Below are 14,739 nucleotides of genomic sequence, written 5' to 3'. Positions count from 1 at the left end.
TCAGAAAGTTGAATTATATCCAATATAACAATGTACAATAGCAATATTTATATGAATTATATTGCGTACAATTGTCAAATATGAAACATTTATTTTTATATCTCGTACTTCAATATTATAATATTAGTTTCAATATTTATTTTCAAGAAATTACATATTTAATGTCATTTAATAAATTATTGCAATTTAATTTTATTATTTATTCCTTTTTTAGAAATTACGAAACGTGAATAACAATCACTGAATATTGCTCAGGTTAGGTATATAAAATGCAGCGCTATTTTTTCCTGAAATATTTTCTGTATTGCTGTTATTAAAGATTATAATTAGAATATGCAAAAATGTAATTAAAACACTGTATTATTTTTTGCTGAAGATTTTAGACTAAGTAGATCCTACAAATTTGATATAAAATCACAATCGGTAAATAATTTTTGCGGTAAAAGCACTGTTTTAGCGTCACCTATGTGAAGTGGTGTTGCAGACGTTGGAACGTGCTGCTATCTGTCGATTGTTACTCGAAGGACTTTACGTTGCTATGGTAACGGCAAATTGTTAGTAGTTGTTAAACCGATTCGAATTGCGGTTTAATAATCGCGTCGCAAACATTTGCAGCCGGTTAAACACGGATGCACGCGGATTTCTTTTCGTTTCAGTGATCGAATCGCGTGTTATTATCGGACTGAACAACGTCGTAATGATGAATCGCGCGGGTGGAAGAAAATTCGACGACAGCACGAAGGCGAGCATGAAAGATGAGAACGCAAAATCCGTTAGCGCGTCATTAACCGTTACAAGATTCGAGAAGATTCTGCGGCAGGTCCAGCGTGAATTATGCTTGATCAAATTATGCTGGACGGACATTCCTCGCATGACGGAGGACCTTTACTTGCGATCACTTCCGGATACTTATAAATGCGTCAGCAATAAAGAAAGATTATTGCTATGGTACGCGGAAAATTTTCGTCGGCAGTTTCATGTGAAATATGCAAGTCGCCGGCCATTGTTAATGGCGTGCGAGAACGAATGTGATATACAAGTAGGTGACAAAATTTAACTCAAAATAATTAAACTTACCTCTCTGGGGAAAGAGATTGTCTAATAAATCAGCGACATAAACTATACATGCTTATAATAACCTAATCTAACCTAACCTAACTCGCAACCAATTCATAATCTAATTAAAATCTAATTAAAATAATCATATATCATGGACTTTAATCATAATCTTATTGAAATCTTTATCTTTAATCTTCATCTAATTACGTATAGTAATTACTCATTTTATATATTATCATAATAGCCTGATTATGCCACTATTAGCTAAAAAGGAAGAAAGAATAATATGATAATAAAACAATAGTTGATAATTAATAATCATATTATAAAAATATTTTACTCACCTTTCTGAATTCTTGAATATATATGGAAACAATCGATTAGAAGTATCGAAAAAGCATTAGAGTTGTAAAAACTGGCTAAATCACAATATTATATATTTGATAATGAGAGAATAGTTAAAAAAAAATGCATTGCTATTAGAAAATTCTTGTTTCTTTTTGGTATTGTCACATATTTCTCAATAGAATTGCAGAGAAATTGATAGTCACTCTAATCATACTTATATATAAATAAGCTTACTTGTAACTTAGAAGTTTGTATCTAAAGCATGTAAAGTTTTTGAATAGATAGACTATCTAGAAAATTCTTACTAAAAGAGTAATATTTAACTTATAGATATTTTGCTCGTTAATTTTTATTAAAGATAATATATATAATATTTAATTTTCTAATAATGCGCTTTATTTATAAAGGTTTATAAAGGATAGGATTAAAAGATTGAAAAAAAATAAACAAATTCAGTTTTTTAATATTTTTTATTTTTTTTTTATTTTTGTTTCCAGAAAAAAAACTTACTTCAGATATTTCACACATTTCTTCAATCATCACCATTTTATCATTCTTATTAATACTTTTGGTTTAGAGTATAAAGATCTTTTCTCCTCATTACAAAAATCAATATACATCACAAATAAGGTAGTAACCGACGATTGAATCAATTGTTACAATTTTAAGAATTTGTGAGATTGTAAAAGTAATGAGGAATGTCGTTATTATGTTGAATCTATAATATTAAATTTTCTAATTTTCTTAGATTACCACACACTTTCCAAAAAATTATAGAAGCGCTATATGAGCAATTATATGAGACTGGATTTTAATAAAGATAAACAGGTGTATAATAAAGCAAATATTGAAAGTATAAATTCTCTAGATTTTTATTTTTCGAAATTATTTAGTTATTTCTTTAAATTTTATTTGGATAAAAAATAAATGATATAAGTAGCGCATCACATAATTAAAAAGTTTGTGTGTGGTTTATTTTATTTTACTCGGTTTTATGTTCTACATAAGAAAAATAAATTCTGTTATATATACTTATATATTATAATATATTACAGTTTCCCCTGCACAATAATGCATCTAAGTGCTATAGTTGCATTTCTAGTGAAGGCGCAGTCTTTATTTACAACCACAGCATTGGTTGTCTTTGGTTAATACTTTTTCTGACTTAAGTTTCATATTATTCTATGTACAATATTTCGTAAATATATAACTAGATAAATACTTGGCGAGTGTGATGTGTCATACCTTTTATTAAATATTTGCCAGGATATTTAATTTCCAATCAATTCTATTTAATATGGAAATGGATCTATATTGTAATGTTTGCTCCACTAAGTCAATAAAATTTCGGAACGTGTCCATAAAGAAAAAAATTGTATCTCAATAAGAAGCACATCTCTAAATATGTACATGAATTCAATGAATATATCGAATACTCAAAATATTTTAACACAAGTCTATTTTGTTCTGTGCAGAAATTCGTATCTACCAGTATCAGAAGAAGTACGCTGCCATATCCACAGCTGCACAAGTGGCATGGATGCGCAAAGTTTATCAGTGATTACATCGATTATCAACCACCGGATGAAGTGTTCAATATGGTAAGTGACAATGTTCTTATAAAGAAAGATTTAAAATAATCATAAAAATGATGTGATAAAAATGATACATATATACATATATATATATAAATGAAATTTTAACTTTATGGAGATCTAATTCCACGATATTATTTTTTACAGTTATTTTAAATCCACTAAATTAATTAATTGATAAATAATGAATGATTCTACAGCAAAGAATGTTAACAGGAAAAACAGCAATGAGAACCAAAGTGGTCATTATAGCGCAAAAAAACTACAAGTTTATTTTTTTTATGTACAGCATAAAACTACCGAATTAAATACAATAAACCACACACAAACTTTAATTTTGTGATGTGCTATTTATATCATTTATTTTTTATCCAAACAAAATTTAAAGGAATAACTAATGAAAATTTATTGTATTCTACTTTGTATTTTTTTTTATTTTTAATTTTAAAATTTTTTTTTATTTTTAATTTTAAAATTTTTTTTTATTTTTAATTTTAAATTTTTTTTTTATTTTTAATTTTAAAATTTTTTTTTATTTTTAATTTTTTAATTTTTTTTTAATTTTTAATTTAAAAAAAATTTTTTTTTTTTTTTAATTTTTTTTTCTAATAAATAACTTAGTTTTTTACGCTCCAACATCCGCTTTGGCTCTTATTGTTTTTTTTCCTGTTAACATTTTCCTTGCTGTTATAGAATCATTCATTATTTATCAATTATTATTAATTATTGGCGGATTTAAAATAGTGAAAAAAAATAATATCGATGACTTAGGTCTCTATAAAGTTAAAATTTTATTTAGCAGATTTAAAAATTAATAAATACATATATATAATGCAACATAAGTACAATATACTACAACATAAATACAATATAATACAACAAAAATACAATATGTGTAATCATATGATAACATTTTAAAAATAAATAATTAACTCAGTAATTCTGTTTGTTTCAACAAAAGTTTATATCGATATGAATGCATATCGTATGGATATTAACATCATTGTTAATTATTTTTTATGCGTGTTTGCGTGTGTCTGTGTGTGTGCGTGAGTGTGTTATTTATCTATAAAAAATGACTATTTCTGATTAAAAATTACATATTTACATATACACATGTCATATACACTTTGCACATACTTAATTTCCTAATAATATACATATTTACATAATAATATATACGTATTCAACTACGGATACGACAGAGTATTTTATCTAATCGTAGATATGAATTTCTGCACAAAATAAAACTTACTAAGTATTTAGAATATTATTCATATTCATTGCGCTTTTTATTGGAACAATAATTTCTTGATGCAAACATGTTTCATTAACACTAAAATCTCGTTGACTCTCATCCCACAGTGAAACAAACATTAAAATATAGATCCATATTTATCAATAATTCAGTACTTCTTTGAAGATAAATATCAATGATATTCGTTTGAAAATAATCGATGAAAATTGATCATAGTAGCAAATATCTTGATTGAAAAATATATCTTCTACTTATTTGGCTTTTTATAATCTTAACTATTTTTTTTGTTCTTTGACGCGGACACATCACTTGGTACAGTTGCCATGCATTTATCGAATTATATATAATTTATAAAATCATGAATTAACCTTTTGACTGCAATCCGTTAAACGCTCGATAAAAGTCATCTGCGTACTATTAGCGGCTTTAGATGCTTGATAAAATCGTTTGAAAATTTTTAAAATTATTCAGTGATTCAACATTTTTTTTAATGTACAAACAATGTACAATAAATTGTTTTAGCTCGCCTGTACACAGCGTCGTGCACCTTACTTCTGAGCGTTCCTTAGTCAAAGGTTAACAATACGTGCGTTAACAATACGCGCGCGTGAATTATAAGAAATATAAATATAAAATGATAAGAATACAAAATGTTTGATAATACAAAAGAATTAATTTTTTAAATGAGTGATTAACTTAATAATACCATTGATTTTGACACAAATTTATGCCAATATGAATTTAGGGATATTAATATCAATGTTAATCACGTCATGCTTTTGGTGTCTATATTGTATCTATGATAATCTAAACGAATATATCTAAAAGAAACCAAAATTAAAAAAAAAAAAAAAAAAAATTTTTTTTGAAATTTAAAAAAAAAAAAAAGAGAGGTAGGAACACGTTTAGAAAAACGCAATTTATAAAATTTTTCATTCCATCGCATTCATACCTTTCGTAGTACTTACTAATAATATAAAAAATTAAATTTACGCAAGTTTGATTATAATAATTACAATTAATATTCATGTAAACCGAATGTAAAATCCAAAAAAATGATCTAATAGTAATTTTTAAATCAGTAATTAACTAAATTTTTTTTTGTATTTTAATATTTGAATTTTGTTGATATGAATGGATGTTTATTAGCGTCACTGCTAATCACATATGTATGTTATTATTTATTCGCTATACCAGTACGTATATCAGTACTTATATTTAGGATAGCTGACTGTGACAAAAATTGAAGTTATTTTGTCTTGGAAATAGATGTCTTTTCCTATTATTAAATTTATCTCATCCATTTCATTTCACATTTATTTCATTAATCTAAATACTTACAACTTATTTAAAAAATAAAAATAAACCTAATTTAAAAAACAAAAATCTAGAGGTAGAAATTACAGGAAAACATACCCGCGAAGTTTCCTAGGAACATCGCATCCTTGTTTCGATAGATTTTCATTAATGATATAAAAGTTGAATTTACATAACAATTTAGACTAACTGCGTTAGTATTCGCAATATCATTTCAATATGTATCTGAACAAGGAAAAACGACATAAGGCGGCGCGGATATAATATCTAAATCGTACGATGTTTTATCGCACTTTTGATTTGTCACAATTTCTAAGGTAACTTAGAGTCGCGATCGGCGACATTTTTCGTAATCACGTGTTACGTATGGGGATGAGAGTAACGAAACTTTTTCTCCCTAACATAGTAGGAATCTAATTATATAATATGTACAGACTATATGCAAAGATTTTTATACATATTTATATATATAACACATACCTCCAACAATCTCATCGTTTTTATTTGTCCTTCGGTGTCTCGCGACACCGTTTTCTGCGCTGCTTCAGCTAGCTCGCGGTATTATTGTTGTTCTTTGATGGCCCCTCAGATTTGCTTCCCTCCATCCAGCCTTGTAGCTTATTGATAATTGTTTGCATCATTCTCACGTTCTCGAAGGTGAAGTACGGTGATCCATATTCTTTTAACCATTTCTCGAGCGCTTGTGCCTGATTAAGGGCCGTATCGATACCGACCGGAATACCATTTGGCCGATTTTCGTTTTCATTGCGCGTACTCTTATTTTGTTGCAGTGCTTCTTCTAACCTTTTTTTCCTCTCTAATAATCCATTTTCTTCGGCTTTCATCAGGATCGTTGCGCACAATCTCTGATAAGCTTGCGTAAGGATTTCAGAAAGAGTGGTTTGTTGTTGGTGAATTTGTTGCGCATGAAATTGCTGCATTAGATCTTCGTAAGGTCTATTCTCTGAGCGAGGCCTGCTGGTTGACGACTCAATCATACTGCCATTAGTTACCCCTGACGCCATTGGAGTTGTCGATCTCTCTGTTCCATCAACAACAGATGCTATATTGGCATGTTTTCTATTAGAACTCAATACTTGTCGTGTGGCGCTATGCTTTCTTTTATTTTCGTTATTTACGCCATTTAAGACCACATTATTGGCCATAATCTGACTGCCGGTAACCGGATTGCTAACCATATTGGAAACCATGCTGGAAACCACACCATTATTTCTCGTATACTGTAAACCATTTTGAGAGTTCAAAAGATTCAAGTTGAAGGCGTTGTAGAACGCCGAATTTTGTTGGAGTATTCTAGCGGTTTCAGGATTGGAATTTATAACATTCATAAGTCGTTGATAGTGTAAGGTGGTGCTTAAATCGCCGTTGTAGGGAAGCCCGTGAGCCTGCGACGATGTGTTAACCATCAAATTAGACATCGAATTGGTAACGACGGGTGTCGTGCAGTTATCCACCAGTTTCGCTCGCTTCGCAGGTGGGAGAATTTCTGCGTCGTCGTTGGATGTTTCTCTCATAACAAGATTCGCCACTCCGGTTATTACATTACCATTCGTAGGCGGTGAACGCGACGATCCCGATCTAAGTGAACTCCTGTCGTCGTCCGATCCGGACTCGATCGGTTGAATCGATCCCTCGAAGCTACTCGATTGATTTTTTGCTTGACTAAATAACTTGTGCTGCGCTTTGCACCATCCTCGCAGAGTCGACTCCGGCACGCCGATGTCGCGTGCCACCGACGCTTTCGATTCTCCATCGTGAACTCTTTTAATCGCGTTTACCTTCTCCTGAGCGCTGAGCGGCTTTATAGGACGTTTGCCCGCTTGCCGCGGAATTGTCTCGTTGCGCGGCATGATGTTCTCGTAAGATTGAAGCTCACCTATTTTTGTTACGCGATACCCGGCACTCTGCCGCAGCTGTCGGCGATCCCGCGTACCTCGCCCCTGGGTGAGGTCCACGGCGTGGCCTTGGCAAGCGTCAAGCCTTGATAAATCCAGGTTGACTAATCTGGCGATAACCCTCTTGACCCACTATCTTCCCCACGATCTTCCACGATGACAGGTACCGGTGATGGCACCGATGATAGTCGATTTGACAATCACACCATTCGATAAATCCGTCTGTTGAAACACGTCTCTAAACTCGTGCGCACACGCGAAGAACTCCGTTCGCAACGTCCGTTCCGGCGCGATAAATGTACACGGAGCAGTTGGCGTCCTGCTGAAAAGAGATTCCGATGGCGACTGGCACGAATAGAACAAGCGACCGATCCGTACGCCACGCTGTCGGTGCGGCGTATGGCGCCGATTCGTATCTCGCACAGTAGTAAATAATGCCGTGTGTAAACGTGGTTACGCCGGCCGGGGGAGTAGTAGTAGTCGGTCCTCCTCCGTGGTGGAATAGCACATGCGCTCACAGAGAGTAATAAAGAACTTTTTTATGAATGAAACAAGTCGGTCGGTCGGTCGGCTACAACCACCACCTCTTCTCCCTGTCCCTCTTCCCTCTCACCCTTCCCCCTCTTCTCTGTAGCGCGTCACGCTGCTGCCCTCCGTTGAAGCAAAGCACCGCTGTTGCTGCTGGCTCCTGGCTCCACTGCACCTTGCCGTTCTTCCGCTCTTCCGCTCTTCTCTCCCTGGCACACCTCTCTCGTCGACGGCGCTAGTGCGAGTAAAATGGAGCGCGTTGCTTCACCTCCTCTCACTCCGCGGTTGTGGCTGCATCAGCCAATCCGCAGTGCGCGCGGGAAACGATATTATTACTGTACCACGAGGAATAGCGTGGCCGGGGTGGGTAGCTGAAGCAAGACAGACGTACCGAGAGAAATCGAGACGGCAATAGCACACACGGTGCGACGAGAGGTCGCGTACCGGCCTGAAGATCAGTTTTCGCCCCGGCGCGCTCGTCGTCGTCGAAAACTGCTTTTCCTCGTCCGAATTCGCGCACGAAATCGCACGTAACGCCAACGTATCTACGTGTGTCTCTTCGCGTCTTCCTTTTTTTCCTTCCGTCCGTGCGCGTTGCTGCACCGTGGAAGCACTCAACGGTCGCACAAGCGCGCGTCGTACGTGCGAGAGTCCGCGATAGAGCACGAAAGTATGAAAAAAAAGTATATGAGTTTTTTACCTAATGTCGCGTTGTCGTATCCAATGGTGCACACGGTCGAAAACGATGAGAAGCTCGACCACGAGAACAAATTCGGAGCACCGTTCGACGCTATTGAAACCGTTCGAAACCGTTAAAGCTGCCGATCGCTACCTGAACTAGTTGCTCTCACCGACCAAGAAACACTGACCGAAGAAAATTGATCGACAGCTACGACTGCCGTTGCTTTTAGAACGCTGCTCAAACTGCGCGATGGTTTCGACAAACCATGACAACCTTGTCAACTCTTCGACGATCGCAACCCGATGCACACCGTGCTACAAATGATTTTAGTTTATTCTTTGGGTTCATTATAAAGCAATTAACAATACGCCGTTCAGTATCTATACACCGCACTACTCTCTTCTGAGAAAGCTAACAGTCGGTAAAGCCTACGTGTGTCGTACTAACGAGATGCACCGCTTGCTTCGAAATGATGTTCGTGCTAGGCAACGACTCACTAGCTACTGGACGAAACCTCCCTTCCATGAATTCTGTCCCTTCCATGCGCTGCGCCGCGATTTGCTCGCCCACTCCTACTCGAGCCCCTACTCCTGGGTATTCTCCCTCCCCCCCTTCCCCTTAGTGTTTCCACCCGCCCTTTTTCCTCTTTGTTCTTCCCTGGCACCTCTCTTCTTTCTCTTGCTTCGTCCAAAAATCCTTTGACCACGTTGTCACGAATCACGAAAATATTTGGTGGAACTCTTAATTCATAATACAGATTTATCAATTAAAGGTATGAAAAAAATTTATTTTTTAATTAAAAAATTAACAAATTGTTAAAATTTTTTTTTGGACATTCAAATATCTGCAAATCGCAAAAAAAATCATGGACTTAATAGCAATTTGAAAAAATGTGCATCGTAAACTTAATAGTTGTAATAATTATATAGATTCTATCAAATTGATATTATGTACGTGCAAAAAAAATATCGGTTTCTTAAATTTATGCTTGTGATAGAGAAATCTACATCGATCACATCGATTTTTTATCATAGACTCATTACTTGATTTATTCTTTTTTTGTTGTTGAAATATTTATCAATTATTCAATACACCCTACATTTTATGTAACAGATAACTTAAAGATCAATCATAAATAATTTCTTCAGATTTTTGACACATTTTTGCCAAAATAAAAATGTAGAAAGAACAACAAATGCGTCTTCGTCGTAGCGCGAACAGGCCTTTGCTTTCATTTTGCATAATGATAGAATTTCGCAATATTTATAATATTTACCGAGAGCTGCTGGTCTTCTGTGTGAAATATGAAAACCAGAGAGAGAGAGAGCGAGAGAAAGAGAGAAAGCGACAGAGAATGTGCAAGCAGCAAAACCCTTAAATCCTCCCTGCCGTCTCTGTCGGCAAACCTCGCGGGAGAAAACCGGATTTACGAGTGCACGGCCTAAAATCCGTACGAGCATTTGAGATGCGGAGTTACATGCGCGGCCCAGCATGCTGTAAGGTCCCCGTCGTCTCTCTCTTTCTCTCTCTCTCCCTCTCTCCCTCTCTCTCTCTGTAATTCGCGGATAAATTTTGCCGCGAGTATCGTTGCCGTCGTCGCCGCATCACGATATTTACCGCTCGCGCTCGAATACGCGACAAGTGTTGTATTTATTACGCGCCGATATCGCGACTTCGTTGACGATACACGCGCACAAGGACCGACCGCATTTCGTCACGTATACCGGCTCGTTTTTCACCACACGGCACAGCACGGTGAAAGGCAGGGGGGAGAGGAAAAGAGGCAGAAACGCCCTGGTCTCGATAAACGCAACGACCGACGCGTTAAGGGTTTCCTTGACTTTACATACCTGCTAAAATCTCGGAACAAAAATCATTCAAAAAAAATTTTTTCCACATTCTTCTTCATATACTCCAATGTGAATTGTGATCTCTTTATAATCGTACGAAATCAGCTAAGTGCTTTAGCACGTACAACTGCGCTTGGCAGAATGTTCCAGAATTGGAAATTTTATTGAATTAACTCGTAATAAATACAATTTTGGTGGACTGCAATAAAAGAGATGATTTGATTTTTAGTTCGTGATGTTAATATCGGAACGTAGTGCGAGGATAAATTTTCTTTTTCAACGAGGCCGTGGCTCGGGTGAGACACCGTTCGTATCTCGTGTGTGGCTTGTGTATCGCGGAGAGTAGCTGACCCCAAGTTTCAGCGTGAAATATACGCGCACACGCGTTGGTTGGTTATGGCGTTGCTAAGAGCGCGACAGCGACAAAAATATGATTTCGCGGATAAGGCGGTCGGTTCGACGGCGCGCGCGCTGACGCGGACGCGGGTTCAACCTACGATTAACGAATCGAGTCTCGCGCGCGCTATACTACGCCGCGGGAGGCGCGAGGAAGCGTCACGCTCGAGGGGAACCGATAGGCGGAAGGGGCGGAGGGGGCAACAGGAAGGCGACTACGACGCCGGGAGGAAAATCGATCGATGGCGTCCTGTGTTATAGGACGCGCGAAGGCGCACACTTTGCACGCCGTCGCGGGTAGACGCAAGTGATGAGAGGCTGCATGTTCCACGAACTCGAAGCGGAGCGGAGTCGGCGACCTGTACAATTAATTTTCACCTGCTTCTGCTCGGCGAGAGCGGAGTCGAACGAGCAATGTCGAGTCGCGCCCGTCGTTGTCGTCCGGTTCGCTTGCCTTTCGCGGAAGGATGTGCACACGTGAGCGCGGACGCGAATGCTCGCTCACACATGTGTGCCGAGACCGCGTCGGGACTGTATATGACACACACATGTGACACACACGGCAACGCGCCGGCTATTTGCGCGACATGTGTGCCGCCGCGTCGCGTCGCGGCCCGAGTTAACGGTCGTTCGCTATCGCTCCTTCGAAGCTGCCGCTGCCCGCACGATAATATCGATAAACGGGCTCTCCGGGCGAGAGTCCAGCACGGCGTCTCGTCGTCGCCGATACTCGCGTTTGGACTGTTCTTTCTCGTAAGCATTAGTGAAGCGGCTCGATATCTTTTCTAATGATTAGTCATCGCGGAGATAATGTCCAAAAAATTGTGACGGCTGAAAAAATACATAAATTACGAGATTTAAGAGTAAACGTCGGAAAAAAAGAAAAAGATCTACAATTATTCAGAAAATCAATACAAAATCCATGTTAAAAACAAGACAGATATGATGATAAACGAGATGTTAAAAACAAGATAGATACAAATTTTGTTTGACCTTTAGATCGCCTCGCCAACATATTCCCAATTCTTCAGTATTCGGAAAGAACTTTGAAGGAGTATGTATTTAGAAAGAAAAAAAACTCCAACAAACTCGCGCGTTATGGAGACGACGTTGTAATTTTTGAATTTCTCCACACGATTTCCATCTGTAAATTTGACGATCTATTGATTGAGAATCAGTGAAGCTCGCGCTAATTTTACCGCAATTCTTTACGTGAAAAATACACGCATTACTCATTGCCAGCTATTGTTGTCGATGTCACCAACAAAGACGAATGTCACGTTCGCGTCACGTGCAGCTCAGATAGAATTCAGTCTGCGCGAAAACGGTGAGAAGCGAAACGGTAGAGAAGGAGAGAAAGAAGGGAAGGTCGAGATAGTTGGTCGGTGAAGAGTTAAGTTCATTCATAAAAAAGAAAATTATTACGAGCGGTGAAGGAGCGCGACTCCCGCAAAGTGAATGATACCTCCTGCTACTCTTACTTCTCTGAATTCCCTTCCCCACCCCTTTCCATCCCCCGCATGCCGCCCTCTCAGACTCCTGAACGACGATTACCCCCACGCTGCAACCTACGCCCCGCGCTGCACCGTCCTTGCAACCGTGAAAGATCTTTCTCGTGATAAACCTCGATCCTTTTCCCATCTTCTGTGAATCATTTCTCTCTCGCTCTCCCGAGTCGTCGGCGCGCGCTGATAGGAAATCCTGTGAAACTTTGACCTCGTCTCTCGTCCCGCAACTTCTTCGAATAACATCGGGATTAATAACCGCCGGAAGGGCACTGGTTGCTGCTGTACAACTCGGAAAAGAGTTGACGTGATCGAATGTGATCGGGCTCGATATATTAATCGGGTGAGAGTGAGCGTTCGCAGATCTGCGAGCCAGAAGTGGCTAACCATCCTCGACCCGTTGACCCCTAAAGTTTGCAAAGCGAGAATTCACATTTCGTGAATGGAGTGACTCATGAATGTATATCTCAGTGTCTCTCACCTTGCGGAGGATTCCGTGTTAGAGTTTATGCCGCATATATTCGGACGCATGCAAATTGTTCTGCTATGAAATGATTTGAGATTCAATTAATTGTATTTAATTTTTGGAAATGATATAGAGAGATTTAATGTAAAGGTATCCCGTAACTAATAATGTAAATAGAATTATTTTATTTGTGTGGAAACTCATAAATAATTAAGAATTCTGGCTTTATTTTCAACAGTCCTAGAGTTCTTGATAGTTTAAACAAATTCTGGCCATTAAACCAACAAAAATGCCTCAGGACAAACTAAGACACCAACTTCACGCAGCGTCTCACTTTGTCCTACAATATTTTCTTTATCAATAATTGTTAGAATGTAAAAAATTTATAGTTCTACAAGAGAGAATTCTAAGAGAGAATTTTTGTAAGTAAGATAATATCCAATAAAATTGCCAATGAAAACTATAAACTAAAAGGTAATTTAAATGACAGCCTATAGCTACAGTATTATTGCGTTAATGGATTCATAACATCATTAAAGCATCAAAATTACACACACAAAAGTATTACGTATTAATTTCATAATTTATAAATACGATATATTGACAGTAGAGCTGGAAGGCAATAGAATTTTATTACTGTCTAAGTCTATGAGGACACGAAATCTTTAAAAAAAAACCCCCTGCTCTCAGAAAACCCCCTGCCTGCGGATGGTGCTTACTCTAATCGGCATGTTAAAAACGTACCTGAGCCGTAAATGAACGAAAATTTTGCTATAGTATATTGTAAATAGGCATAGGCTGAATCAGACTATTGTCAATCAATCGTCCGAGCAAGCTCAGGAGCCTTAAAGATTATTTCAACTTAAAAAACGGGAAGATTTGTTTTTCCTTATCTCCGCTGTACTATCTGTGTACAAGTTATACATCCGAATGAGATAAAGCTGAGAAGAGGGAAATATTTACCGACCAAATCCTATATTTTTGAGGAGAAAAATTGTACAATGTCGGTCGTGATATCGGTAGACAATTATGTTCCATCGAATGAAGCCGCCCGTTAATCGTTAGGCCCGGACGATCAAAGGGTTAAAGTCGCGTTGCAGCATGGTGGCTCGTGCACGAGAGAGGCTTCATTATTTTTTGCAAGAATTAATCTAGTCGATGCTTCCCGCGCACGATCGATCAACCCTACGCCGCGGGGGTGGACGTGTTCTTCCTTCGCCCTTGATGGCGTATCGGCCTATCGGCCTCGCCCTCGCCGTTATTCGCATCCTAATCGAGCTAGTAGGCTCTCTCTGACGCCATCCCTTAAAAGAGGGAAGCAAGAAAAAAAGAATGATTTCTTTCGATAAATTTCTTCCGATACAATGCTAATATATCTGTGCGAAAAGTCCAAGGAACCGCCAACCTATGTTAACGTTCTATTCTATTCTAAAGAGAAATGCGTAAGATAAAACGTCGTTTCTTTTGTGAACCTTAAAACGACTTTGCCGCCCGCGAAAAAAATCTTTCTTGGTAACAGAGAATACGTAAAGGGAAGAATTTGGTGAAACGCAGATTTTTGAGAATGATTGATGTTCGGGAACGTGAAGATATCTCCGCTAGAGCTGTGTAAAGTTGTACCATTGGACCATTTAGAAGTAGGTCGTCTCTGCGTCTTCTCACTCTCTGTCCCTTTCTTCCTCGTAGCGTCGTATCATCTCCTCTTTCTCACTCCCGTTACTTTCCTAAGTGTTTTCTTCGTCCTTGTTTCTATTCCGCTCTAACTCTCTTCCTCTCTTTCTCTCTTGCGTGCGCACTCTCGCACCTCCGCCTCTCTCTG

The 14,739-nt window shown here is 37.7% G+C and overlaps 2 protein-coding genes across 2 annotated transcripts; one reads left to right on the top strand and one right to left on the bottom strand.

The window, feature by feature from the left end:
* Nucleotides 1–110: 110 nt before the first annotated feature.
* On the top strand, nucleotides 111–3,056 carry LOC137001919 (dynein regulatory complex subunit 7-like). The gene is made up of 2 exons (XM_067361267.1): nucleotides 111–1,039; nucleotides 2,883–3,056. Exons 1-2 carry the CDS (start codon nucleotides 698–700, stop codon nucleotides 3,045–3,047), a joined length of 507 nt encoding a protein of 168 aa, XP_067217368.1. The 5' UTR covers nucleotides 111–697; the 3' UTR covers nucleotides 3,048–3,056.
* Nucleotides 1,859–9,286, bottom strand: danr (distal antenna-related). Its single transcript, XM_012380139.2, has one exon. The coding sequence runs from the start codon at nucleotides 7,446–7,448 to the stop codon at nucleotides 6,126–6,128; it is 1,323 nt and encodes a 440-aa protein (XP_012235562.1). The 5' UTR covers nucleotides 7,449–9,286; the 3' UTR covers nucleotides 1,859–6,125.
* Nucleotides 9,287–14,739: the final 5,453 nt, after the last annotated feature.

This window comes from Linepithema humile, chromosome 1 (genome assembly GCF_040581485.1).
Source record: "Linepithema humile isolate Giens D197 chromosome 1, Lhum_UNIL_v1.0, whole genome shotgun sequence".
NCBI classification, from domain to species: Eukaryota; Metazoa; Arthropoda; class Insecta; order Hymenoptera; family Formicidae; genus Linepithema; species Linepithema humile.
The sequence above is the reverse complement of the archived record's forward strand: the minus strand, read 5'-3'. Positions and strand labels throughout refer to the sequence as shown.